This window comes from Muscardinus avellanarius (assembly GCF_963383645.1).
Source record: "Muscardinus avellanarius genome assembly, chromosome: 13".
NCBI lineage: Eukaryota > Metazoa > Chordata > Mammalia > Rodentia > Gliridae > Muscardinus > Muscardinus avellanarius.
Window position 1 is genome coordinate 68394175 of NC_137799.1, and position 27282 is coordinate 68421456.

The following is a 27282-nucleotide window of genomic DNA, read 5'->3' on the forward strand; positions in this document are numbered from 1 at the left end:
TGCGGGTCTGGGGATGGAACCCAGGGACATTCAACCTCCCAGCTATACTCTCTGCCCTATTTTTTATTCTTTATTTTGAAACAGGGTCTCACTGAGTTGCAGAGGGCCTAAGTAGCTGAGGCTGTCCTTGAATCACGATCCTCTGGTCTCAGCCTCCGGACTGCTGGGTTTACAAGCATGCGCCACCACGCCCAGCTGAAGCCCCGTATCTTGATAGCTATGAAAAGACTTTGGAATAATGTATGAGTCCCAACTTTGGGAACTTACTTGACCTTTCTAAGCCACAGTTTGTTCATCTGGAAAGTAGAGTATAATATTACTGGACTGAAGGAGTGATGAAAAATATAAAGTATGTACATAAAATATTTAGTTCAGTGCCAGCACGTCATACTTAGTGTTAGCAATGATTCTTAAATTTATCTTGTATTGATTGAGGTATGTTTGACATGCAAAAACCTGTACATATTTAATGTGAACAACTTTTTGTGTGTGTGTGGGTTTGGGGATGGAACCCTGAGGCATTTGACCTCCAAGCTACACCCCCTATCCAGACAGCCCTATTTTTTTTTTTTATTCTTTATTTTGAGACAAGGTCTCACTAAGTTGCAGAGGGCCTCACTAAGTAGCTGAGGCTGTCCGTGAACCGTGATCCTCAAGTCTCAGCCTCCCGAATGCTGGGATTACAACGTGCGCCACCACACCCGGCTCTAATGTGAACAACTTTGTACGTTTGGAGATAAAGGCACACCTGTAAAACCATCTCTGCAGTCAATGTCATAAACACCTCCAAAAGTTCTCTTTTTCTTCCTCCATCCTCCCTCCCTCCTTCCCTCCTTCTTTCCCTTTCTTTCTCTTCCTTCCTTCCTTCCTTCCTTTCTTTCATTGTGTGTTTATGATAAGAAAACATAAGAGCTATTCTCCTAAAAAAATCTAAGACTACAGTATTAGTCTATTAACAATGGGCAGTATATTTTAAAGTAGATCTCAACAATGATTCTTATATTTTTATTATTTCTTTGATTAGTTTTTGGTTTTGGAGCTTGAACCCAGGGACATTCTACCTCTTAGCTATACCTTCAGCCCATTTTATTTTGAAATAGGGTCTTGCTAAGTTGCCAAGGACCTTGATAAGTTGCTGAGGCCAGCCTTCAACTTGCTATCCTCCTGTCTCAGCCGTTCAAGTACTGGGATTACAGGTGTGTGCCACCACGCCCAGGAAAAGGATTCTTAATTGTCTTGAAATTGACTTGAGTTGAAATTAAGGTTCCATCACTCCTGGCCCTCTCTGCTTTATAATGCCTGGTGGAGAATATGGTCACTGGAGCCAAATTATTGCACCACCTGTTTGTTGTGTGATCTAGGGCAAGTTGCTTAACCTTTTGTGCCAGTTTCCTACTCTGTAGAAAGGGGATAAAGTAGCACTCACTTCAAGATGCTAGCAGAAGATGACATGAATTATTAAGTATGTTCACTGTAATAAGTCAGTTAGCATCAAGTGGTAGGGCATATATTCCCTAATGGCAAAAGTGATACTCAAACACTAGAGTAGCAGTTGCATCTCATGTTAGCTTCCTGTCACTGTGCCAAAATACCTGAGATTAACAGTTTATAAGAGAGAATGGCTTTATTCTTGGTTTTGTAGGTTTCAGTCCATGATCCATTGGCCCCCTTGCTAATGGGGCCAACAGATCATGCCTATTGGTGGGAGCAGATGATAGAGGAGGCTAGTCACCTCATGGTGTCTAGGAAGCAAAAAGAGAGAAAGGGGCCAGGATCCCAGCATCCCTTTCAAGGGCACGCCCCATGATCTAACTTCCTCCCTCTAGGCCCCACCTCTTAAAGGTCCCACTACCTCTCAATAGTGCCACAGGCTGATGGCCAAACCTTTTTAGCACATGAGCCTTTGGGGAACATGTATCCAACCACAGAACAGCTCTACAGATTACTAATGCAAATAGTGGAGAAGGGAAAGGATATAGTTTTTTTTTTTCTTTCCCCAGGGGACTAGGGGAAAGATGAGATGCTAGCATTTATTAAACATTATGTGACAGGGTCTCTGCTAAAAGCAGCACATACATTTTCTCATGTAATACTTAAGCAATTTCACAAGGCAAGGATTGTTATTCCCATTTCAGAGGAGTGGTAACTAAAGCTCAGACTACTAGTGAGAGTCACAAAGATGGTATGAAATCAGAACCATATGCCCACCCATTGTGCCCCATGGTCCCTTGCTGGGTAGTTAAGAGAATACAGAATGTCAAGTCCATTGAATTGCATGACATCTAGCATTTTTGCCATTTCTTCTGTGGCAGTAGGGAAGATTCTTAAAACGCCTGCAAAATGAACACAGCTGCTGGCCCACTGCTCTAAGAATAGAGGTATGTTTTGAACACAGGGCTTTGTATCCAGTGGGTTCACAAAAAATTGTTGAAAAAAGAGCCATATGCCAGAGCTGATAACATCCTCTGTTCCTGAGTATATTTTGGGCAAGATCAAAATCACATGGAGGGCCATTGCTCAGGTGTACTTCCAAACAATTATTTCTCTTAGGACAGTATTCCTTTAGCCAGATAGTGATAAGCATTTTTTTTAACCCAGAGGCATTCTACCTCTGCGCTATACCCCAGACCCCCCCTTTTTTATTTTGAAACAGGGTCTCGATAAGATGCTGAGGGTCTTGTTACATTGCAGAGGCTGGCCTTGAACCTATGATACTCCTGTTCCAACCTCCCAAGCACTGGGTTTATGGACATGTGCCACCACACTTGACCGTGTTAAGAATTTTTATGCTGTCCTCTCTCGGTGGAGCCCAAGGAGATGCCTATTCCTTTGATGTCTATCACACAAGAGGCCACACAAGTGAACACAGTTGTCTCAGGTGTTCCACACAGGATGGTGCCATCCCTTTAAAGAACACTGTGCACGCAGCCATTTGTAGTCGGAGTCATATTTCAGAAGGCTGGATTAGTCCTTCAGTGAAACCAAGTCACCATCCTTCTGAAATTAGCCCGTCTCCTATTATATCATTTCTAAGAACCTTCTGTTTTCATCTAAGTCACAACATAGGAACACAGCTGCTCACAATGGCACCACATCAGCCTTGTGATCCACTGGTTAGCACCAAGAGTTATTTTTGCACAAGCCCTTTTCTTTCATTCTTGGGGTAACAAAGTGTTTTGAAAACAATCTGCCCACGATCTAATTCAGCTGGCCAGCATCTCCATGTTAACCACACTCACCCAGGTGAGTACTATAAGAGAAAAGAGGAAGAAACAGGCAGGGAAGAAAGAATGAGGGAAACATTTATTGAGATTGAAATGGAACATTGTTTTCTTTTACGAGTTGACAGCAGTGTGTTAAGAGGCTGGTTACAAACTCCAAAGCAAGGATGACCTGTTCCTGAATATGTCTGACAACTCTAGTGCTACTAGTGGAGCCATCGGATGAGGAGAGGGAACCGTTCAGCCCAGAATAAATGATCAGTTCAACTCCATTTATAGATTTATTTCCTATGAACAATATCAATGTTTGCATTTAAAAATTCACGATGAATTTCATCATGATGTCTATATGACAAGTCAACATCATTTTCTTGTAGAGTTCAGGTGCAGGTGGTCAGTACTGAGCATTTATTTACTTTTCTGCTATCTTTGGCACAATTTCTGATTTCTAAATATAAACGCACAGGTTTAGGTTGGCTACAAAATACTGTAAAACGTGAGTATTTTGAATTTATCTCAGTATAAGTACAAGTTCACGTTAAGCATTATTTACAAGATGAGAACTGAAACACGGACTTTAATAAGCTATCTTCAAAAATTAGCAGAAGAATGACAAGCAAAGGATTTTAATGAGCGGGTCAAGATTACTAATTAAAACAATCCTTTCTTGAGGAGAAGAGGTGTAGGATAGAAGAATTTCCTCTGAACCACCGACATCAACATCTCATGTTGTGGGATTTACTCTGCAAGAATTTAGGGTAGGGACAGCTTTTTCTGCAAGGTGGCCAATCAACCTATAGAATTTAAGACACGATTTAGCTGGAATCTTGACATCACCGGTTGGGCCCTGATGAATACAAAATTGCAAAGGGCAGGAAAGTACTGGCCTCTCAGTGGGAATGAGTGAACTTGGAAGAATTAAGCCTTCTGTTTGGATACAAGCACATCCAGCCTTTTGGGAGTGACACCTTTGTGTGTAATTTTACATCACATGGGTTCCCACCGAGCAGCTCAAATCTGGAAACTAAATAAAGGGCTAGGCCACCCCAGTGCATCGCCAAAATGCATCTCTGCTCCACAGGGCTGATACACAGATGTAAAATGATTGAACAACAGGATTTCTCATTTGGGTTCTCCTGAGAAAGGAGTTCTGATAAGCCCTGAAGCAGACCTGGGTAGGAATTGTAGTTATTATTCAAGTACGAGGAGAGTTCCTTATTTCACATTGACAATCAATTCTGATCTCTGTCTTGCAAATCATATGAAAATAATAAATATATATACACGCACACATAAACATATATATATATATAATTCTATACTGAACACTGGTTAATATTTACCAGTGTCCCAATACAGTACATTGAAAAGAGAACCCTTTTCCCTTCCCCTTATGCCCATGTTAAAACGGTTATTGCAGAATTGTGCTGGTCCTTTTTTTTTTATTTTAATAAAGCAGTTTCTTTGAAACTGGTTGGAAATGAGTTCAAAATGGACAATTTGGCACATTAACTGGGTGGGGTGGTTTAGATGCATCATAATCTATAAAAAGTGAAAGGTCAAAGAAATCGCCAATAGAAAGCCCGAGTAAAAATTTGTAACCCATGACAGAATACTTTTTTAAAGCCCCAAACGCTGGCCTATGAGTGAGAAAATTTCTCTTCCACATCCATGACCTCATTCCTATAGTTATCACTTTATATACTTCTAAACTTTGTTTTTTGTAGAAATTTAAAAAAACAGATAATCCAACTTCCTCTTTAAGTCAATTTCTTTTCATCTAACCCCACCCTCAAACCCCAAATCCAGAGTGCAAAGGCTATGAAGCCAAATATAGAAAATAGGTCTGGGTATCAAACTACATGTAGAGTTGATCATTAGTGTTTCTTCTTTTCCTTAATGTTTTGAGTTTGCTAAGAGATGACTCTCGTGGAGATGTCCTTCAGCGCTCCAGGCAGCTGACACCAAGGGCGCTAGAACTGTGAGGTCTGAGTGAATGAGATGGTGTCAGACTTGTCTACTGCAAAGCCTCCGTTGACATAGGACTTCTTGGTGTCCAAGTCTTCGTTATCAAGTATCGTGGATTCCAAGCCAAAAGGATTCACGATGTTGACTTCGGAAGAAACATCCATCTGCTCCAACTCCTTCTTGGAGAGCTTTTCCACGATGCCGGTCCCATATGCATCACCGAGGACGTTGACCATAGTTCTGAACCGGTCCCTGGGGAGGAGACAGGAGAGTAGTCATGCAGGGAACTCAAGATTTCATTTTCCTTTTCCACTGAGAAAGGAAAGGGACCTGATATATTCAGTTAAGATCTAATTCAAAGGAGGAAATGCTGTCCTCATGGCTGAGTGACTGGGAGTGCCTCAGAGGCCTGGGGCAGAATGAACAAAGAGGGTTACACTGGGTGTCTCCTCCCCTAAATCTCCTGAAATGTCCTCATCTCCTTCCAAAGAAATATGGGTGAGACTCCATAGATGTTTGGGGGCCTGAGGGAGGTTCCGGGTTCATCGAGTCTCTCAGCTCAAAGATCCATTGAGTGGGGCTTCCACATTTAATGGGACTAACATTGTGGGCTTTCTTCTGGCTAAGGTGAGAGGACCTAGTCATTTTTTGGGCGGTGTATGTGCTGTATGGGGTGCATGTCTCTCTTGTACTTAACCAAATGGGGTCACTCTCTGAGCAAGCCAGTGGGGACATGGCAGAACATAGGGTCGGAACAGCGGTAAGCCCAGGAGTGGATTTCTCTTTGAGGCAACCTCAGCAGGTCTTAACTCCCAGGCAGCCTGCAGAAGAGGCTGGCGACAGGGAGAAAGCCTCCTGTGGAGGGGAGCACCAATTCTGACACTGGCACTAGTTGGCAGGAGCTGTGCACATGGGGATTCTTGTGAAAACCATACCTACAGGTCAGGGAAGGCTGCCGCCGCCTACACATGTCCTCTCTGGCTGCTGTTGTTCAGAATGTTTTTAGTGTTTTTGTATCCCATGATCTCAGATTATCATTCAACTCATCTGGCTAACTTGTTAGTGAAGGTCACTGGTTCCAGAAAGAATTAGGGAAAGGAGAGGAAGGCAAATTCACCACCACCACTGGGAAGAAAAGCTAATGCTTGCCTCAATGGCAGAGTATTTTTGCAAGAAGGAAGCCAGCTTGATTGGCTTGAAAGCCTCAGTTAGCTGCTGGTGACCCGCGCATGGGACAGCTTCCAACCAGAGGCAGGGTCTGGAACCGACATGGGATGTCTTCGCTTCCCCATCTCACCTGCCACCCACAAACTGGACTCCCCAGTCAGCTCAAGCTGGCTCCAAGGAAATGTTTAGTGTGGAGCTACACGCGCCAAGGGCCAGGGCACGGAGCCAGACCTCAATACTGTGAGGAACTGTGCACAGAAGTGGGCACCAAGGGATGCTGGGTGCAAGGTTAGCTCCAGCTTTAACTCTGGGGGGTCACAGAAGGCCCATTCTTACCGGCACATTCTGCCCTATTTCTTACCTCTGTGGAGTGGTGTGTGTGTGTGTGTGTGTGTGTGTGTGTGTGTGTGTGTAAATTAGCAGGAGAGAGTTGTTTGGGACCTAAATGGTTCAATTCATTCTGATCATAGCATAGATAAAACATGCCCATATTATTATTATTTTTTTTGTGTGTGGTACTGGGGGTGGAACCCAGAGGCTTTCTACTTCCAGGCTATACTCCCAGACCTTTTTTTTTTTTTTTTTTGAAACAGGGTCTCACTAAGTTACTGAAAGCCTCACTAAGTAGCTGAGGCTGGCTTTGAACCCATGCGATCCTCCTGTTTCAGCCTCCCAAGTGCGGGGATTACAAGCGTGCACCACTACGCCCGGCACAAACATGCCCATATTATTGAGCACATACTGTTGGCCAGAGACAGGGCTTGACGCTTGATCCACAGGGACTTACTCAGTTCCTAGAGCAAGCCAGTGAGGTGGGAAGAAGTGTCCCGTCTTACAGATAACACAAGCAGGCGTCAAAGGCCCGCCTTTGCTTGGCTCAACCGTGTTCAGAGAGATGCACTGATATGGATGCCTAGCTAGGCTGCGGTAAACCAGGATGGCCTGGGGGCCTTGCCTGGCTTCTTTACCTTATTATCCTGTTTAATTTCTACCACTTCCAGCTCCTAACCTTGAGCATTACCAGATACAAGGAGGTAATGGAGCTCACTGGTGTTTTATACACCACTGCTTGAAGTTATGAGTTAATTTTTAAGCACATTATCAGGCGGCCTGGGTAGAAGGAAATTAAAGCAGCAACAGATGGCTCCTGAGGCAATCTGAGGCGAGAATGACGGCCCTCTGCAGGTTCTGCATTGCTAAAAGACTGCCTGCTCATCCGGCCGGGGCCAAGGCATCCATTCCAACTCACAGGAACCAGTCGACAGCGATGATCAGGGTGACATCCTCGGCAGGCAGCCCCACAGCGCTCAGCACGATCACCATGGTCACCAGGCCCGCTTGGGGCACGCCCGCTGCTCCAATGCTGGCAGCGGTGGCTGTGACGCTGTGGCCAAAACACACCGGTGGGAAAAGGTTAGAGCTGATTTCTCCCATCAAGGCCTCGACCTGGAACAGTTCCTCTCCAGTTCCTTCCTTCATGTCAGGAGGAACCTGACAGGAGCATGGTACCAGGGGGTACTGCAGATCACACTGATGCAGAGACAGACAGTGCTGTGTGAGCAGCACCAAAAATGAACCAGAGCTATTTAAGAGCAGAGTTCACCACCTCAGGTGTTTACAGAGGCTTCATCCACCCGCTCATGGATTCATCTTAAAGGAGTGCCGGCTCCCTCTCGTCTCTTTCTTCCTCCCTTCAACTCACCTGCTTGGTCATTTCTTAGGCCTCTGATACAAGTCAAGAATTTAAGTGGGCTTGGCGTGGTGGCACACGCCTGTAATCCTAGCACTTGGGAGGCTGAGACAGGAGGATCGAGGCCAGCGAAGATCTTCAGCAACTTAGTGAGACCCTTTAAAAAAAAAAAAGAATTTAAGTGCCTTGAAGAAGAGGCACAGGGATGTGGCAGGCAAAGGAGGGAGGCGATGGCCTAGCAGTGTGTGTGTGTGTGTGTGTGTGTGTGTGTGTGTGTGTGTGTGTGTGTGTGTAATTGAACCCAGGGGCATTCTATCTCTGGGCTATACCCCCAGCCCTATTTGATTTTTATTTTTAAACAGGATCTCACTAAGTTGCTGAGAGCCTTGCTAAGTTTCTGAGGCTGGTCTTGAGCCTGAGAACTTCTGGTTTCAGCCTCCCAAGTACTGAGATCGCAGGTATGCACCCATGCGCAGATGGTTAAGCAGGTTTTATGCACTTTCTGGATATCACTGGACTCTTGACTCTGAGAGCTGCTTTTCTGGGCACTGAACTGAAAGAGCACATGACTCCTGTCCAAGGTACAAGCTTTTGTTCCTGAATGTTCTTTTTTGACAGTGGATACACTTTGTGCAAAAGGAAGAGAGATCTGGATTCCAGGAGAGGCAGCCAGATGAACTTTATTATCATGTATTTAAAAAGATCCTTCTTGGGCTGTTACGATGTGGAACTAGGGAATTTTATCTTTAGAATATGCAATTTTCATCAGCATCTTTCTCATTTTAATTGAGTAGCTCTGGAGGAAAGCAAGGCTCACCATGCCCTAAAAAGTCTCTCCGCTTGGATGAGGGCAAGTGGACACCCATGACAGTTTCTGGAGACACAGCCTTACCCTTGGCCAAGGGGTACCATTACCATAAGATGCCACTGGTTCAAAAGGTGAAGAAGTAGAAACTAGCAATTTAAACTAGAAGGATACCTGTTTCTGTCCACAAATCCATATGATTTTTGGCAGTGGGGATTGAGCCCAGGGACATGTGAACTATATTCCCAACCCTTTAAATTATTTGTTTTGATTTGAAACAGAGTCTCACTAGGTTGCTGAGGGTCTCTCTAAATGATTGAGGCTGAGCTCAAACCTTTGATTCTCCTTTCTCAGCCTCCCAAGTACTGGGATGATAGGTATAAGTCACCATGACCTGTGCACAAATTCCCATTTTTGTGGGCTCAGGCAGCAGATTTTACTGCCTGTTCATCTGCTTGGTGGTGGGTCACTGAGACATCTTAGGGCACGATCAAATGCAGGCTGGAGTTCTTTAATGTGTGTTTTCCTCTGTGATTACAGCTACTAGTTTGCAGTAATTTAGAGATTACTGGGTCTATACCAATTTCTCTAAAAGTTATAGTCTTTGCAAAGTCCTTTAGGTCTGTTCTAAGTACTCTTTGGAGAACCCAATTTTATTTCAACTCTGGTTAAAGAAAACAATTTAAACTAGTTCACAGAAAGAAATGTACTATGTATGGGTCTCAAAAGCTCTTTAACCATTAGCCATGTGAGCTATAACTGTAACCTGTAAGGTTAAAACTAACTTTTATTACTTCTTAGGTAGAGCCAGAGAGTTGTTTTTTAGGTCAATGATTACTTTGGGCCTCACAGTTGTTACTGGTTCTGAGCCACTAGTTATCAGATTGAGGACAGAGGTTTTGATGTCAACTCCTTAACCTCTACAGCCAAAATCTATTCCTCTGGCAGTCAGGTAAAAACAACAAAAACAAAGAAAAAAAGTCCCACAAAATCTAGAATTCATCATAAAGAGACTGGTACATACACAATAAAACCCCCCACCACTTCTTGGAGTGGTTCATTCCACACTGTATTCCCAAGCTGGGGCGAGGGAGGTGGAAAAAAGATACTTATAAATGTAAAAATAACTGCTGGAAGCTCAGGGGGTGGTTGTGGAGCAGAAAATTTCCCAGGCAAAATTCTAGGGTTCTATTTTAACATACTTTCTGCTGCTGTAACTACAGAACTTTACAAGCTCTCTGGGCATAGGCTTCTTTAGCCACACACGCTCTTTACAGATTATGTAGTACCTATGACCCAGCTAATCGGCCAAATGGTACATTTTGTACTTGTTTTCAGTCAGCATCAAGCAGATGGCAATACTTTATGATTAAGGGGTTAGGAGGAATTTTTCAAATGTGCTATATTAGGGCCAGTGATATAGCTCAGTGGTGGAGTGCTTAGCTAACATGCATGAAGCCTTGAGTTCAATCTTCAGTATTAAAAAAAATTGCTGGGCATGGTGGCACAATCCCATAATCCCAGTACTTGGGAGGCTGAGATAGGAGGATTTCACGGTACAGAGCTAGCCTCAGCAACTTAGCAAGACCCTTTTTGAAAATAAAAAAAGGGCTAGGGACATAGCTCAGAGGTAGAATGCCCCTGGGTTCAATCCCCAGTACTAAAATAAAATGTATTGTATTCAAACATTTTCAGTTAACAAAATCTTTATGCCTAGAACTTATGTCTATGTTGGTATTGCCCTAAAGAAACAATTAGCAAAATTTGCTAGTGACATTTCTTTTCTTTTCTTTCTTTTTTTTTTTTTTTTTTGGTGGTACTGGGGGTGGAACCCAGAGGCTTTCTACCTCCGGGCTATACTCCCAGACCTATTTTATATTTTATTTGGAAACAGGGTCTCACTAAGTTGCTGAGAGCCTCACTAAGTAGCTGAGGCTGGCTTCGAAGCTGCGCGATCCTCCTGTTTCATCCTCCCAAGTGCGGGGATTACAAGCGTGCGCCACCACGCCCGGCCTTGCTAGTGACATTTCTACCACCTCCTTGAGCACAAAATTTTAGTCATTTAACTAGAATTCGTTGCAGTATCCGACTCTGTGGACATTTTGATCCTTGAAAACCTTCTGTGGGTTTCCATAATGTCATGGTTCCTGGATCCCTCCAGCCTCTCTGTTCCTTCTCACTCTCCCTCTTGGATGCCTCCTCCTCAGTCTGACTCTAATATTAGGATTTTCCAAACTTGGGCCTTTAGTGAATTCTCTATAAACTCTCTGTATATGTCATCCATTCCTAACATTTACTGGGTGCTCACTGTGTAGGCACTAAGCATTTATATGCATCATCTTACTTAATAATCACCACTCAAATAAGTTGCAGGTACTATTATTATCTTCATTTTATAGGTGAGAAAATAGAAAACTTAGAGAATTGAAATTGAAGTTTTTACCCAAGGTCACAAGTAATCATAGTGTTGCTGAGATTCAAACATAGAAAACTGACTTGTGACCTCCAGTGTTTGATGACCACCATTAATTTGATGGCCTTGACTTCTGTATCTGCAGTTCCAGACCTGAGCTAATTCTGCTACCCAAAGCTCTTAGCTTCTTTCTTCACCTCCTTGATTCTTATTCCTCATCTAATATTCAGCTACATTTCCCCTTCCTTCAGGAAACTTCCTTCCCTCTCACTCAGCTAGAGCTGATCCTTCCCTCCTAGGACCCTCTGTGACTACCATGCACAGTTCTGTGACAGCCCCTATCACAGATATTAGAATTCACTTGTATATCAATTCCTCATCCTCCAAGGACCCCTCATAGCAGGCAGTGGTCCTTATTCAACCTTGAGCCTTTGGGCCTCCTCTGTGCTGCACTGCAACAAGTGATGCTCTGGCTACTCGGACTTAGGAGCCGAAACCTTGTGTACCACAAGTCCACCACCTGTACTTGATCTTGGGAAGGGACTTGGTCGACCAAGAAAAGCAATCCATCACTTGGCCATCCATGGTCTTCCTTCACAGACCATTTTTACTCTAGGCAATCCTAATAATATCGATTTGAATGAGCATGACACTGTGCCCCACCTGATAGTGATGATCTGCCCAATGCTCAAGTCCATGTCATTCAACTGTGCAATGAACACAGCTGCCACTGCTTCATAGAGCGCAGTCCCATCCATGTTGATGGTGGCACCAACGGGCAGCACGAATCTAGTGATCCTCTTGTCCACCTTGTTCTTTTCTTCTGCACAGCGGAAGGTGACAGGCAGCGTTGCTGAACTGTGTGATAAAAAGAGAAAGGAACTTACAGTCTAAATATTCTTGTTCCCAATCCCTACCTGAAACAACACCTTTCCTGCAGAAAAGTAAGCAAATGTCAAAACAGGTTGGCATTTGTGGCCAGTTCAGTTATCAGAAGGTGCCGTGCCCAACACTGTTCCCTGCTACTCTAGGACTGCAGGCCAGGCCAACAGCAGAGGGAATATTCATTATGATGAAGAAATATGCTCACAGATTGGGCAGAGAATATGGAGGTTATCTCTCAGAAGCTACCAAGACCACAGCCTTGAGCCTGCTCCATTGAGTGAGGGGAGAGTTGATAGTGCCTGGAGGGAGGCTTCTTTCACAAGCCCTTTTCTAATTACCTGGAAGAGATCATGAGAGCTGTCAAGAGAGCCTGAGCCATGCCCATGGCAAACCGGAAAGGGTTCTTTCGTACGATGATGAAATATATCAGGGGGAGGACTACTATGGAATGGATTGCGAGCCTGTAAATGAGAAAGAGAGAAACAGTTTTAAAGTTAATAACCATACTCAATCCTTTTTTCAAACAGCTTTTAAAACCAGGATGTTGTTCAGCTTCCATAAAACCACAATGAGAAAATGGGAAGTTGAGCAGAAAGTATATGTCCCCATTTCCAGAGATGAAGATGTAGAGGCTCACTCAGTAAATGAAGGGTCTTGCCAAAGTTAAGGGCAGATTCTGTTGCAGAAACCAAATTTCAGAGCTCACAGGACAGGGTGATTTTGTGTTGCCTTTGAATTCTGAGTCTTCTAAGACTCAGCTAAACTCTGAGTCTAAGACTCGCAGTCTTCTAAGACTCAGCTATCCCCCTCCTCCAAGGAGCCTCTGCCACTTCCCCAGGTCGCTTGACCCTTGGTGCCTTCTTTGTCCCCTTCCGTGATACCTCATCACAGCCCTCTCTATCTCTGTCCCCTGGACCCTGCCACTGTCTTGCTGGATGGTACCTACTCTCTAAAAGGGAGTCAAAGGTATAGGAAGGAAAGAGGCCCTGGTTTTCCACAGTCATGCTCTAGAACTGGCACTCTTTCATTTCTTATTCCTGCCTCCCCAAACTTATTTCACACAGAATATACAGCTTACCCCCAATAGGGGCTGAAGAAACAAGACCTATTTGGCAGGTGGCACACATGGATAAGTGGCAACTAAAGAGTTTACAGATCAGTTATGTGAGATTGGAATAATAAGAAATGGTCACTGAAATACTGATGCTGGGGGCCTAGAGAGAGGGTCTTCTCAATTGAGAGCTCGTAGCTAAGAATTAGGTGTTCTTAGCTCTGACTTTAAGCTTTCTGTTAGAAACCTAGGTGCTAGAAATGGCTCAGTATCATAAACCTCAGCCACACCATTGTCGAGATGCAAGCCTCGGTTCTGCCTATTTCAGAGCCCCAGCCCTCTGTATCCCTGGGATTTGCCTCTGGCCTTGACAAGGTAAGAATCCAGGCTGCTTCTGTGTTGGCCAACAGGCTTGTGCTTTTGAAACCCCAAATACAGTAAAATTCCAATCGATGAGTTGATTGCTCAAGTTGGTGTCTGACCTGTGGGGGTCAAACCCATTCCCTCGGTCCACATATATCAGCGTGTGTGATGTATCCTGCCTGTGGCTGGGTGCCCCATTCGTAACCAGTACCAGACAATAATAAATATCCCAGATGTCTTCCTGATTTATGGCTTTTTAAAAAGTCCCATATAATTTCTACTAGCCTGCTGTTTGCTCTCCCTGACATCCTGATGATGCAGGGCCAAGCAGGAGCCACCAGCCTCAACAAGGGCCGCCAAACCAAAGCAGACCGCCTGCTTCTACTCACTCGAGTCAGCTTTCATTTAGGCCTTTTTTAAATTCCTTTTAATTTCAGGGTACATTGGGGAGGGGCTGGGTGGGCTCTTGTTACCTGCTTTGCTAGTTTATATTCTTGAGGAAGTGAAGGCCAGGAGACAGCCAAAAGAGGCTTTGAGTGGGTTTCTCTCTTGTTTTTTTTTTTTTTTTTTTTTTTTTTTAAAACAACTTAACCACCACCAGTAACGGCAGTGACAAAGCCCAGTCCGGGCTGTTCTGCCAAGAGCTGACAATTAGCACAGCGGATCCACCTACAGGACAGCTGTTGAAGGGTGCTCCCCCTGCTCTCTCATCTCTGAACCCTATTTTCCCCTACACTTTGAAGAGAGGGACTCTACGGAAACCCCAGCCTCCTGGCTGCAATCCTACTGGATCTCATGATGGTTCTGTTCCTCTCTTGAGTCAGACATACCCGCTCAGGACAGTGGCCATGTACAGGCCCAGCTTGCGGAATATTTCCCAGTCTTCGACTTCCACGATCTTCCCAGCAATGAGGAACAAAATACCGAGCGGCATGTAACTAGAAAGAAAACATAGCAAAGATCTAATTGTGTCATGGGGTTTGGGGCAGGCTGGGGATATTGGGGAAGAAGCAAACCAATGCATGCACCCTCGGCTCAGGTGCACAGTCTGCAGGGAGGAGCACAGAGGTCAGGCCAAGGCCTCTGCTTTGGGTGCTGGTGGATTGTTGGCTCTAGTGTTTAGTGCCTGCATGCATCTCAGAGTCTACCCATCTGAACTACTGCAAGAGTTGTTTGCAAATGTGGCAAGACTGTGAGGTCAGACTGGTGCATACCCCATGCCACACACCCTACTGATGACCACGTCTGCTTATCTCAGAGAGCTTGGGCCTCACTACAGAATATGGATGCTGGGTTCTCTCTAGCCATGGTCATCTCAGGTTTCTCAGGTGTCAGCAAAAGCAGCAATGGTAGAAATGGAAGTGGTCATACCAGCTCTATCTGTGGAGCTCTCCTTAGGTCTTGTGTAGGAAAAAGTATTCAGCACCTACCATTTCACTTAATGTGTTCCTCCTAAGCGTAGGGATAGGTTTCATTAATAATAATAAGAGTTATTATTATTATTATTATTTTAACAAGTGACGAAGCCGAGAGTTTTGCAGGATTAAGTGACATGCTTGGCTGTTATTACTGATCCGTTTATGTCACTGTCAGTATCTCTTTGGGTTAAATATTGAACCAATTCTGTGAGATCAGTGAGACAGAGTTCTTCCGTGAAAGGTGGACTTTCTGGCATTTCAGAGACAGAGCAGATTCTGGTGGTGTCTCTGGTATGCTCAGATGGTAGCTTCCCTTCAGAAGTGCTGGCACCCAGGCTGTAGCAGTTTTAAATATTTGGGACCTCACTTCTGCATGGGGTCTAAGAAGAAAAGTACTTTGTGTTCTCACGTGCAAGAACTCTTCCAAAGCATTCCTTCCAGATTCGCTTCTGACGTGAATGCTGCTTGCGTGCAGGGCACTCTCCCCAGGGCTCTGAGGGATGACACTGGCTGATCGCTGGACTTCTCTAATGAACTAACTCCTGAGGAGTATGTGGGATTCTTCTTATTATGTTGTTTGTTTTGTGGTACCAAGGATTGAACCTAGGGGCATTCTACACTCCGAGCTATACTAGTCATATATTTTTTATTCTTTATTTTTTAATTATTATTATTTTTTGGTGGTACTGGGGATGGAACCCAGGGGCCTTCTACCTCTGGGATACACTCCCAGATCTATTTTATATTTTATTTGGGAACAGGGTCTCTTAAGCCAGCAGGGCTGGCTTCGAACCTGCGCGATCCTCCTGTCTCTGCCTCCCAAGCGTGGGGATTACAAGTGTGCGCCACCACACCTGGCTTATTCTTTATTTTGATACAGGGTTTCATTAAGTTGAGGAGGGTCTCACTAAGTAGCTGAGGCTGGCAGTGACCCTGAACCTGAGATCCTCCTGTCTCAGCCCAAATCCTGGGATTGCAAGCATGTACTACCATGCCCGGCTGTGTGGGATTATTTACTGCTCCAGCATCTTGATTTTAAATGTCTGCCTTCTCCAGGAGGAGGCCAGTTGAACATTAGCTGTCTCTAATTCTGAAGATAGAGAGTTGTCAAGAGAAGTAAAATGGCATTAAACAGTGTCTGCTCACCACATGATGATCTGAACAATTTTCATAGTCGCGTCACTCAAAGCATTGAAGAAATCCACCAGAATCTGTCCCTTTTCTCCCATCTTTCCAATGACCAGTCCAAAGACGAGGCAAAAGATAATCAAGCCTAGGACATTTATGCCATCTGAATACGTGCCTACAATTCTGTATTCCTTTGTTTTGTTCTGTGGATCCAAACCAAGAAAATACAGTGATGCATGGTTATAATCATAGCCATCTACCAGTCAGTCAATGATACATTAGGAAACAACAATAATAATCTATATAATAACAACAATAATAATGACAAACACCATACCAATAACAAAACTTACCCACACTGAGGATTAAAGGAGCCCCCCCCCATCTCTTTTTTTGTGGTTTTGAGTTTGGAACCCAGGGGCAAACTCTGAGCTACATCCCCAGCCCTGTTTTGTTTTTTTTTAATTATTCTTTATTTTGAAACAGGGTCTCACTGAGTTGCAAAGAGCCTCACTAAGTAACTGAGGCTGGCCTTGAACTGCGGTCTTCCTGTCTCGGCCTCCCAAATGCTGGGATTATAAGTGTGCGTCACCATGCCTGGCTCCCCCCTCCATCTCTTAACGAGTTTATATTTCAATTATTTCTTTGGAATATTTCTAATTCTGGAATGTTTTACATTTTTATTATAAATTTTAGAATCAGGTCATTCTTCAGGGTTATTTAACTATTGGCTACATCTGGAGTTTACTTCAGATTAATAATGTGGGAAGTGCAAAATATTTACCATCTGTTTTACCCTGATAAGGAAGCACAAGAACATTCTTCACTGACTCTGGTCTCCTATGACCAAAAGGAATTTAGAGATATAAAAATTATCCAGATGCCCACTACTACGAACCATTTCTTCACTTTATCCTGACTAAAAATAGATGAGATTTACTGAGATATAAGATAACATGAGTGGTATGAACCAGGTTTATATAGAATTAATGAGGTATGACAGATGGGTTTTAGTCTATCTATCCTTCCTCCCTCCCTCCCTCCCTCCCTCCCTCCCTCCCTCCCTTCTTTTCTTCCCTGGATTGAACCTGGGGGCATTCTAGTCCTGAGCTACACCCCCAGACCTTTTTATTTTTTTGTTTTTGAAACAGAGTCTCACTAAGTTGCCAGGTATCTTGCTAAATTGCCAAGGCTGGCCTGGAATCTGCGATCATTCTGTCTCAGCCTCCTAAGTACTGGGATTACAGGCAGGTGGCATCATGCCCAGCTCATTTCTTATTTATGATGGAACAAACATTTATGGAGCAGCTAGAGTATTCTAAGTGCATTGGTGTGAATGTTCAGCTGGACAGACAAGACAAACTGGGAGAAACATAAGTCAGTACCAAGATGGTATATAATTAACTGCACCGCCAAGCTAGGAGTTACAAGCGTCACATAGACATTGAGACATGCATGAAGGCTTGGGGGTTAGAGAAAGCTCCACGTGACGAGCAGGAAACCATGTCTGTCTTTTCACTATTATAATCCCAAGGCCCAGCAGGGCCTGGCATATGAAGGGTGCTCAGAAATATATTTGTGGAAGCACATTAAACGGTAGGAATAAGGGGGTAAGCAAGGAGGGAGATCTGGATAGAAGAGAAGGGCTGAAAACTCGAGGGAAGCCAGGCCATGGAGGGGCTTCACCTGCTGCTGGAGCAGCTGGGGCTTTTGGCAGTGGGAAGTGGGGGAAGCAACAGAACACATGTCTTTATAACTTGATTTTTTACATTTACAGCATATTTATCTTTTCTTTAAATCTTTCTTTTTTTGTGTGAAGGCAGAGAACATTCAGGAAAAGTCTACCATAGGCCTATACAGGTACCACTCCAAACCCATCTATTTTTAAATCTCCAAAGCTCTCAAAGCCCACTGATCTTATGGGTAAATTTATGGCAAACTCTTTGGTGGCCCAGTCTATCCTGAATGGAGATAAGGCTGCTGATGATCTAGTCCTCTCACTTGGCAGAATATTCACGTGTCAGTTATATAAACATTGGTGATGCTTATTTCTGGAGCACTGCTGCAATCCCACTTAGGGATGCACCACATTACACAAAACATACACTGCGTGGCCTTTTGAAAGTCTGAGAAGGTCTGGACTTGGAATCACATCTGGGCAGAGAGATTTGGACACGGGACCATGGCCCTGCATTCTGTGTCTACGCAGCCTTGTGAATCCTAAGTGGTCCCCGAGGTGCCCAAATGTGAGAGGCAACAGCGATCCAGTGGCAACAAGTCTCATTCTTTTCTCTGTGTGGCTGATTATCTCATTTCTGGTAGTTATGTGCTGTAAAATCGACATGAACATGGAGTTAAAAATACAGAACCACACTGGGTGTGATAGCCCACGCTTGTAATCCCAGCATTTGGGAGGCTGAGACAGGAGGATCTCGGTTTGTGAACAGCCTCAGCTACTTAAGTGAGTCCCTTTGCAACTTAGTGAGACCCTGTTTCAAAATAAAGAGTTAAAAATAGGGCTGGGGGTACAGCTCGGAGGTAGAATGCCCCTGGTACCACAAAACAAAACAAACAGAACCATTGCTCCTAGGTGAGACAGAGGGTTAGGTTTCTGGGAACCTGATCACATTACTTACATCAGTCAATGCACAACACTGTTTACATGTGTTTCTGTTTAAAGACATCTCATTTAACATACATTATTGATTAACTAATACTGAATCATGGCTAACAGCACTGTAACTTGTGCCTGAATGAAGTTTCTTTAACATATGCATTTTCGCCATGAGGCATACCACAGCCTCTGCGCTCAGGAACACTAGAGAGCACTTTTTGTGTGTTTGTGTTTATTTATTTACTTTGGTGCTCGAGATTGAACACAGGGGCATTCTATTTCCAAACTATACCTGTGGCCCTTTTAATTTTACGTCTTTAAACAGGGTCTCGCTAAGTTGCTAAGGCAGGTCTTGAACCTGCAGATCGTCCTGTCTCAGGCTCCCTCATACAGGAATTATGGGCATGCACCATCATCCAAATGAGAGCACTTTATTACTAGGCTCCCATTCACATTAAGTAGCAAAATCACCAAGAAAGAGGAACAAGACACACCCTGAAATGGATGCTTATGCATGGCACAGTAATGAGAACCAAAAGAGGAAGACAGAGCCGCCTTCTGTTCAGCCTCTGCTGGGCACACGTGCAACAGGTGACACAAATTTTGGGCCATCCTGTGAATGACCATAAAAACATCCAGAGTACTGATTTTGGGGTCACAAGTTCTAGCACGGAGGTGAATTCACAAATGTGGATTCTTTTTTTTTTTTTTTTTTTTGGTGGTACTGGGGTTCCTGGAAGCCCTTCTACCTCCGGGCTACACTCCCAGACCTATTTTACATTTTTAAATTTGGAAACAGGGCTCTTAGGCCAGCGATGCTGGCTCTGAACCAGCGCGATCCTCCTGTCTCCGCCTCCCAAGCGGGGGGGGGGGGGGGGATTACAAGTGTGTGCCACCACGCCCGGCCGACAAATGTGGACTTTAACAAAGTGAACTTTCTCTCCATCTTCTGCTCTCCAATGACTGGCACCTGCCTATTAAAGACAGGGAGTGGGCCCAAAAACGGTACCTCAGACACTGTTGGCATGATGGTGGTGACAGTCTCCTCTGTCCCGTTCCTCCCAGAATTGCTGCTGGAATTCACTTCTTCACGCTGGGTTTTGTACTGCATGTTAGAGAGAAACAAAGACAAGCAAACAAGCAAAAAAAGAGTTTTATTTTAAACTTTGGAGGCGACACCACAGGAATATGTTATTTTGACCAAACAAACATCAACCTAGGGTTGCACCCCCATGGCTCTAGCACTTCCAGTTCTCGATGGCACCTCCCATGAGGGTCTGGAACTAAAGATGGGACTGAGAAACTGAAACCTCTGACCCCCAAAGCCACCATTTAGTAACGTGAGAACGTTCTCTTCCTTTTGTAATAAGGGACAAATTAATGGAGAAATCACGTGGAAGAAAGGATGTTGTCTCTGTGGGTATGCTCACAGATGGGGATTCCTGTTACTCACTTTTGTTTTTATTCATTATTTTTAATCTGGAAAAATACCTCATCGCATTGATAAATGTAGTCATTATGACTTTTGATAAGTATGGAGAAAGGTTTAGCTAGACGGCTGCACCCGAATCAACAGTCCCTTTCGGGCTATTCAGGGAGTCAGATTTCTGTTGAATTCTCTTCCTTCAGCCTTGTTTGGTTTTGTGGAGATTCAACAGAGGTTTAAGAAAGAGCTAGTATATTATTACACTAGGCCTAAGTGTCCTTCCTGCAGGGATCCGCTAACACTGAGAACCGTACAAATGACCACAGTGGCCAATCTGCAGAGGCACCCTGACAGAGGTGGTTCTGTGCCTTGGGGAGGTTGGCTGGGAGCAACAGTCGCCATTTTTGTTTGTATACACAAAGGTCTCTGTTCATGTAATTTATGTAAATGAATACGACAGTTTGTGATAGACTCAGCTGCCTTAAGAGCGCATAGATAAATAGAAGAAAAAGACTTGTGAATGGAGTGAAAAGACTATTAAATCTTCCTAGAGAAAAAAATCCCATGATTTTGTCGCATTGGTCTGCAGAGTGTCTGCAATGGGCACATAATGGTTAAGAAAAAGGCCTAATCCCAGGGACGCGAGCCACATCATGTGAGTAAGATACAGATGGTGCCGGAGAGGGACAGGAAAGAAGAGATGGAGAGCTGTCTTTCACTGCATTGCATCAGCAGATAGGCCAGGTTTCCTTACAACTATTACATGGTTCTCCAAAAACAGGTGCTGGAGGCCACATTTTAAGCCACTCCTCGTTTGACAGATTCCCGGTTTGCTCTATTTGAATACTGTTTTCAGGGGGGGAAAAGCATAAAGGAAAAGGGAGCAACAGAAATGATGGCAGGTGCTCTGCTGTGAACTGAAAAGACCAGGGAAACAAGACAGAGAAGACACCCCAAACTCTCCATTCACAGGTGCATTCTTGGTGGTGTGTGTGTGTGTGTGTGTGTGTGTGTGTGTGTGTGTTACTAAGGATTGAATCCAGTGGAGTTCTACTCCAGAGTTACACCCACATTCCTATTTTATTTTTTAATTTTTTTTTCCGGTGGTACTTGGGGTGGAACCCAGAGGTTTTCTACCTCCGGGCTATACTCCCAGACCTATTTAATATTTTATTTGGAAACAGGGTCTCACTAAGTTGCTGAGAGCCTCACTAAGTAGCTGAGGCTGGCTTCGAACCTGTGTGATCCTCCTGTCTCAGCCTCCCAAGTGCAGGGATTACAAGCGTGCGTCACCACGCCCGGCTTTATTTTTTAATTTTTGAAACAGGGTCTCACTAAGTTGCAGTGGGCCTCGCTAAGTTGCTGAAGCTGACTACATATCTGTGATCCTCCTGTCTCAGCCTCCCAAACCCCCAGAGCATTTTTTTAAATTTTGAAACCAGGGTCTTGTTAAGCTACCCAGGCTGGACTCCCACTTGCTATCCTCCTGTCTCAGCCTCTCAAATACTGGGATTACTGCTGAGTGCCATTGCACCCTGCTCCTGCTGCCATTTTGAAGGGCTTACTTCCATTTCTTGGATCACAGCAGGAAAAAATGTCTTAACTGGTAATGAGAAGAAGGTAGCAACTCCAGGGCAAAAGTCATTATCTTACCTGCTGAAAACAGGCCTGGACAAGGTTCTCGGGGAACATGTTCCTGTTGGAGACATGTAAAGCAGCATTAAGGCACAGCAAAAAAATGGCTTTTGGTCATACTCAGTTCATTGGTGGAAATCAGTTTAATACAGAATGAGTACTCTGGTTTCTTCTCTGGTCTCGCCTTTGAATACTACTTCCTTGTACGAAGATCTATTTCTTCCCTGCTGAGTCTAAACTGAGTACAGAACCCTCTCCTCATCAAATGCCACTTCACTGATTCATTGAGTGACACCCTTACTGCTGACCTAAATAAAAATGTTGCACTGGCAGGTGGATACTTACAGTCAGGAGATAATTTTTAAATTTTCTGCACATTTCTGTTTTCATAAATGAGGCAATATGTTAATAATACATTGCATTTGTTCCCAAACTCTTTGTGCCAATGCAAATATCACTGCAGTTTTGAACTAAGGATTATGTAAACTAGTGAAATATGATTGTGAAAAAGAAGGTGTAGCTTCTTTTATTAACTAAGCTGGATGCATGGAAAATCAATAAAGGTAAATGACCAACAATTTTGCAGTTAAATTAGGTACAAGAAGACAACCAAAATACAAAGAAAACTGAGAGGACTTGGCACTTGACTTTTCTTTTTTTTTTTTTTTTTGCAATTTCTTCCCTCCCTCCCTCCTCCTTCCTTCCTTCCTTTCTTTCCTTCTTTCTTTCTTCTTTCTTCTTTTGTACCAGTGATTAAACTCAGGAGCATTCTATCTCTGTGCTACACTCCCAGCACTCGCAGCTTTAAATTTTTTTTTTTTTTAATTTTGAAACACAGTCTTACTAAATTGCTGAGGTTGGTCTCAAACCTGCAGTCATTCTCAGCCTCCCAAGTACTGGGATTACAGGGATGGGTCACCTCACCTGGCTCTTCTTCTTCTTCTTCTTATTTTTTTCTAAGAGTTTTGTTGCTCTAATCTATGGAAATTCAACCTGAAAACTGTAGGTGATGCGTTTGTAAGGGCAGAATATGCGATGGTAATGCTATGGAATTACAGTGAGTTGACACACTCAAAGAAAGACGTGGACCTACATAAAAAAAGTGGTGACCAGGCATGGTGGCTCACACTTGCAATCCCAGTTCTTGGGAAGCTGAGACAGGAGGATCACAGGTTCGAGGACAGCCTCAGCAAGTAGCGAGACTCTCATCAACCTAGAGAGACCCTGTTTCAAAGTAAAAATAAAATAGGACTGAGGGTATAGCTCAGGGTTAGAATGCCCCTGGGTTCAATCCCTAGTGTAACCCCCACACATACCCGCGCGCACACACACACACACACACACACACACACACACACATTGGTGAATAAATCCATTTAATTTTTAAGTAGAAACAAAATATGTAATGCATACCCTGTAACTTTTGTGCGTGTGTGTGTGTGTGTGTGTGTGTGTGTGTGTGTGTGTGTGTTACTAGGGATTGAAGCCAGGAACATTCTACTTTTGAGCTACAAACCAGTCCCATTTAATTTTTTTAATTTTGAAATAGGCTAAGTTGCTGAAGCTGGTCTCAAACCTGTGATCCTTCTGTCTTAGTCTCCCAAGTACCGAGATTATAGATGTGTGCTACCGTGCCTGGCTCCTATAATGTGTGTGTGTGTGTGTGTGTGTGTGTGTGTGTGTGTGTGTGTGCTGGGATTTGAACCCACAGCCTCACACATGCTAGGCAAATGCTCTATTTCTACGTCATGTCCTCAGCCCTCCCACTCTTTCTGAGTCTCTGCTTTAAATGCTACTTTAAATGAACTGATCTATTTCTGGTTCTGACTATGCAGTTAAAAAATGTCTCTCTCCAAATGTGCTTCAGAACTGACCATTAACCCAGTCCAGCATCTTTATGCTGCAAGCACTTTGTATATTTCTGCATGTCCATCCATCCTACATCCATACAGAGGAGACTGTTCATTCCAGTCTTCTTTGAACCATGACCTGGCCAGTAGAAACTACTAGCCATGTAATTTATGGGGTACAGCACAAAATTAAGATGAACGATAACCCAGAAATTATTAAAAATTTCAAGAGATCAGAGCATTGGAGCAAGCACACACAACCAGGAAGCGGGACTCACCGGATGAGGTCTAACATAGCATCCACTGTGCTGACGTCAGGGGTGCTGCCTGTCCTGTCCACATCAACCACCTTCTGGCTGACACCAGGCTTGATGCTTACCACCAGCACGATACCTGTGGCCAAGGGCAGTATCCACAGAGCATTAAGAACCTTCGAGGGGAGCCGGGTGTGGTGGTGCACGCTTGTAATCCCAGCATTTGGGAGGCTGAGACCGGAGGATCGTGGTTCGTGGACAGCCTCAGCTACTTAGTGAGGCCCTCTGCAACTCAGACCTGATTTCAAAATAAAGAATAAAAAATAGGGCAGGGGGAGTAGCTGGGAGGTAGAATGCCCCTGGGTTCCTTCCCCAAACCTGCAAAAAAAAAAAAAAAAAAAAAAGAACCTTCTAGGGTACTTGGAGCCCTGGTGCATCCTTCTTAGGGATGGTACCAGGCAAGACTGTGATGAGGAGGGCCCCAAGGTCTAGCCAAAATGCTAAATCCCTGCTGGGACCACCAGGACTGTCTTCATGACTTCTCCATTGAAACAAGCAGAAGGAACTCTTTGTGAATACATGCATACTTTGTTGTTCTTAATGAAGAGCTGCATCCCAGAATTCCTTCTAGAAACACTTGCTGATGAGAATATTCTTTTTCTGTTCAGCTTTTAAGATCAACCTAGGGAAGTGTTGGGGTAGTGGTGCTTCATTTCCCAGCCCGGGGAACTTGTGTGATATCTTTCTGAACTTTCCCATAGAGGCTAGCCACTGTCCCGAGGGCCACAGAGATCAAGCTTCGTCTTGCTCTCCTCTGGTGCTGCGGGGCTTTGGGCATCTAGAAAGCAGCCACGTGGGAAGGAGTGGAAGGGGTGGAAGAAGGACACGTAGGTGGGAGCCACAGGGAGGGATGGTTCCTTGCACTGTAAGAGTTGTCTACATGTGCTAGAGCATCTGAAAGCACCATGTGGCTTCTAGAAGTGATGGGTCCTGTCTCTTGAGGCATCCAAGCAGCCGTGGTAGACAAGACCAAGGCATTTAGGGTTTGTTTGGCTGGAAGGAAGTGAATAAGTAAACCCCATGCCCTTAACTGCTTCTCCTCCAAAAGACAAAAAAGAGGAAATACTAAGAGTAGGCCTTTTTATTTTCCCTGGTTCTGGGGATTGAACCCAAGGCTGTTTTATGGCTGAACAACACCCCCAGCCCTATTTTATTATTATTTTTTTTAAATTTTGAAACAAGGTCTCACTAAGTTGCAGAGGGCCTTGCCAACTGCCAATGCTGGCCTGAAACCTGTAACCCTTCCGGTTTAGCCTCCCAAGTAGTGGGATTACAGGTATGCACTGCCATATCTGGCTGGGATGGGATTCTGAGGTACAGGGTGGGTCAGTCTTGCTGGTGGGAAGAGTCACTGGGCAAGAGAAGGACCACACATCTTCTCTCAGGCTTCAGAAGGGATATATGCCTAGCTAATACCAAGGTGCTCTCTGGCTTTTGCTCTGTCATTTCTGTTTGTGTCTGTCTCTCTCTGGAGCCTCTCAAAGAGATGCAGCTTTGCTTTAGGGAAGGGCTCAGGTCCTGCTGGGCCCGTTGGCCTAATACCACGCTAACCTCACTACACCCCGCCACTTATTACTGATTCATTAAAGCAGGATTTGCAGGCATCACACTGGCTGCAGCATCTTGGGCATATTTCTGTTTCTTCTCACTCTGGGCATCCTCCTTAACATGCCGGATGAGGGAACAAAGGATGGAACACACTTTCTTCACAAAGTCATGCTAAAGTATGGTGGCGGCTCCTTTGTTAGCACTTTCTCCCTCTTATGAGTGTGACTTATACTTAGCAAGATTGTTAGCTATTAGCGATTGGTACTATGTGAAATGTGCTGAAATCCTACCTATATACCAAACGCCACTATTATAGACCATTTATCCAGTTTAAGATTATGTAAACTCTTGGCTCCAATTTCTTCTGCCAGTGATCCTGATCAGGCACGCACCTGTTACCGCTCGCTGTCCCTTACTAGAGACTAAAGGCAGTATCACAGCTAACATGGAGGCAGTATTGCCTTTTCTTCATATAAAAGGTGCAATGAAGACTGTAAGGCAAAAAGGTCCTGGGTAGTTTGATAACTTTACTTTCAGATTAAAAGTGAGTGTGTGTGTGTGTGTTTTTTTCCTTGGTGCTGGGATTGAGCCCAGGGGCATTCTACCTTCAAGTTTAACCTCCAGTCCTTTTTATTTTTTATTTGAAACAGGCTCTACGTTACTGAGGGCCTCGTTAAATTACTGATGCTGGCCTTGAACCTGATATCCTCCTGTGTTAGTCTCCCAAATACTGGGATGACAGGTCTGCACCACCATGCCCAGCAGAAAATGTGCTTTTTAAAAAGCCCAAGTATTTTTTTGAGTGAAAAGTCAAAACTGTATAAAGGACTAAGGGTTCAGACATAAATATTACCTAGAATTACAGCAATGGCGGTGGTACAGAAGTAATACAGGACAGCACGCAGACCAATCTTTCCAGATACATTGGAATCCAGTGCAGCAACCCCTGAAAAAGAGAGGAGGAGAAGTCAAATTATGCTGATTTTAAGAGTTGCATTTCTAGGACAGGAGAGTCAAGAGCCTGTTCTTCATCTGTAAGGTTCATCTCACATAGTCTGGCTAAGATGTAATGGCTAAAAAAGCACTTGAAAATCCTAAACGCAGAATTAAGAGATGGAAGCTCAGGGAGGTGCTAGTTCCCCAGCAAGGCCGTGGCTCTGTTTCTCTGGGGGTAGTCATGCAGCAGTCACAAGGATACCCCTCTGCCTCTGCTCGAGGAACCTTATTATGATCTGCACATTATACACTCAATATCCTTTTACAATACACCCCCCCCCCTTTTTGGAATTCAGCATTAAGGAAAATTTATCTTGAAGAAGATAATTCTCTTATCACACAAGAATTATGGAGTCTTGATTGTCCCCTTCTTTTTTTTGTCAGAAAATTGAGTCAACTAAAAAATAATGTTTATGTAGGACTATAAAAGTAACATATATTCTTTAGAATTACCTGAAAAAAAGAAATATAAAGACAAAAACAACTGTGACTTCATTTTACCAGACCCAGTTAAATGCTGGTGGATTTTCATAGGCTTTACCCCACTCTTTTCCTAATACTGTATTATAAGTATTTTCTTTCATTGTTATAAAACCATCCAAGGATAATTTTAATGGCTACATAGTCTGTCATGTGGCTGTACCATAATATTCTTAATCATCCACTTACTACAAAATGTTTAGAATTATCACAGGCCAAATGTAGTAAAAAAAAAAAAAAGAATCACTGTAATTTCACTATGCATCTGGATAACATAGTTCCTTCCCTTTTTCATGACTTTTTTTTGTGG

The 27282-nt window shown here is 43.9% G+C and overlaps 1 protein-coding gene across 1 annotated transcript in view; it reads right to left on the reverse strand.

Moving 5' to 3' along the window:
• Positions 1 to 5194: 5194 nt before the first annotated feature.
• The window catches only part of SLC1A1 (solute carrier family 1 member 1), a gene marked incomplete at both ends in the record, with an annotated part of 79511 nt that continues 57423 nt past the window's right edge, over positions 5195 to 27282 (reverse strand). The window contains 10 exons of the mRNA XM_080709526.1: positions 5195 to 5441; positions 7606 to 7740; positions 11928 to 12122; positions 12488 to 12610; positions 14394 to 14501; positions 16128 to 16312; positions 19733 to 19828; positions 21803 to 21845; positions 23913 to 24027; positions 26350 to 26442. Of these exons, the coding sequence (XP_080565652.1) occupies positions 5195 to 5441; positions 7606 to 7740; positions 11928 to 12122; positions 12488 to 12610; positions 14394 to 14501; positions 16128 to 16312; positions 19733 to 19828; positions 21803 to 21845; positions 23913 to 24027; positions 26350 to 26442 (1340 nt within the window). The remainder of the gene's footprint in view (positions 5442 to 7605; positions 7741 to 11927; positions 12123 to 12487; positions 12611 to 14393; positions 14502 to 16127; positions 16313 to 19732; positions 19829 to 21802; positions 21846 to 23912; positions 24028 to 26349; positions 26443 to 27282) is intronic.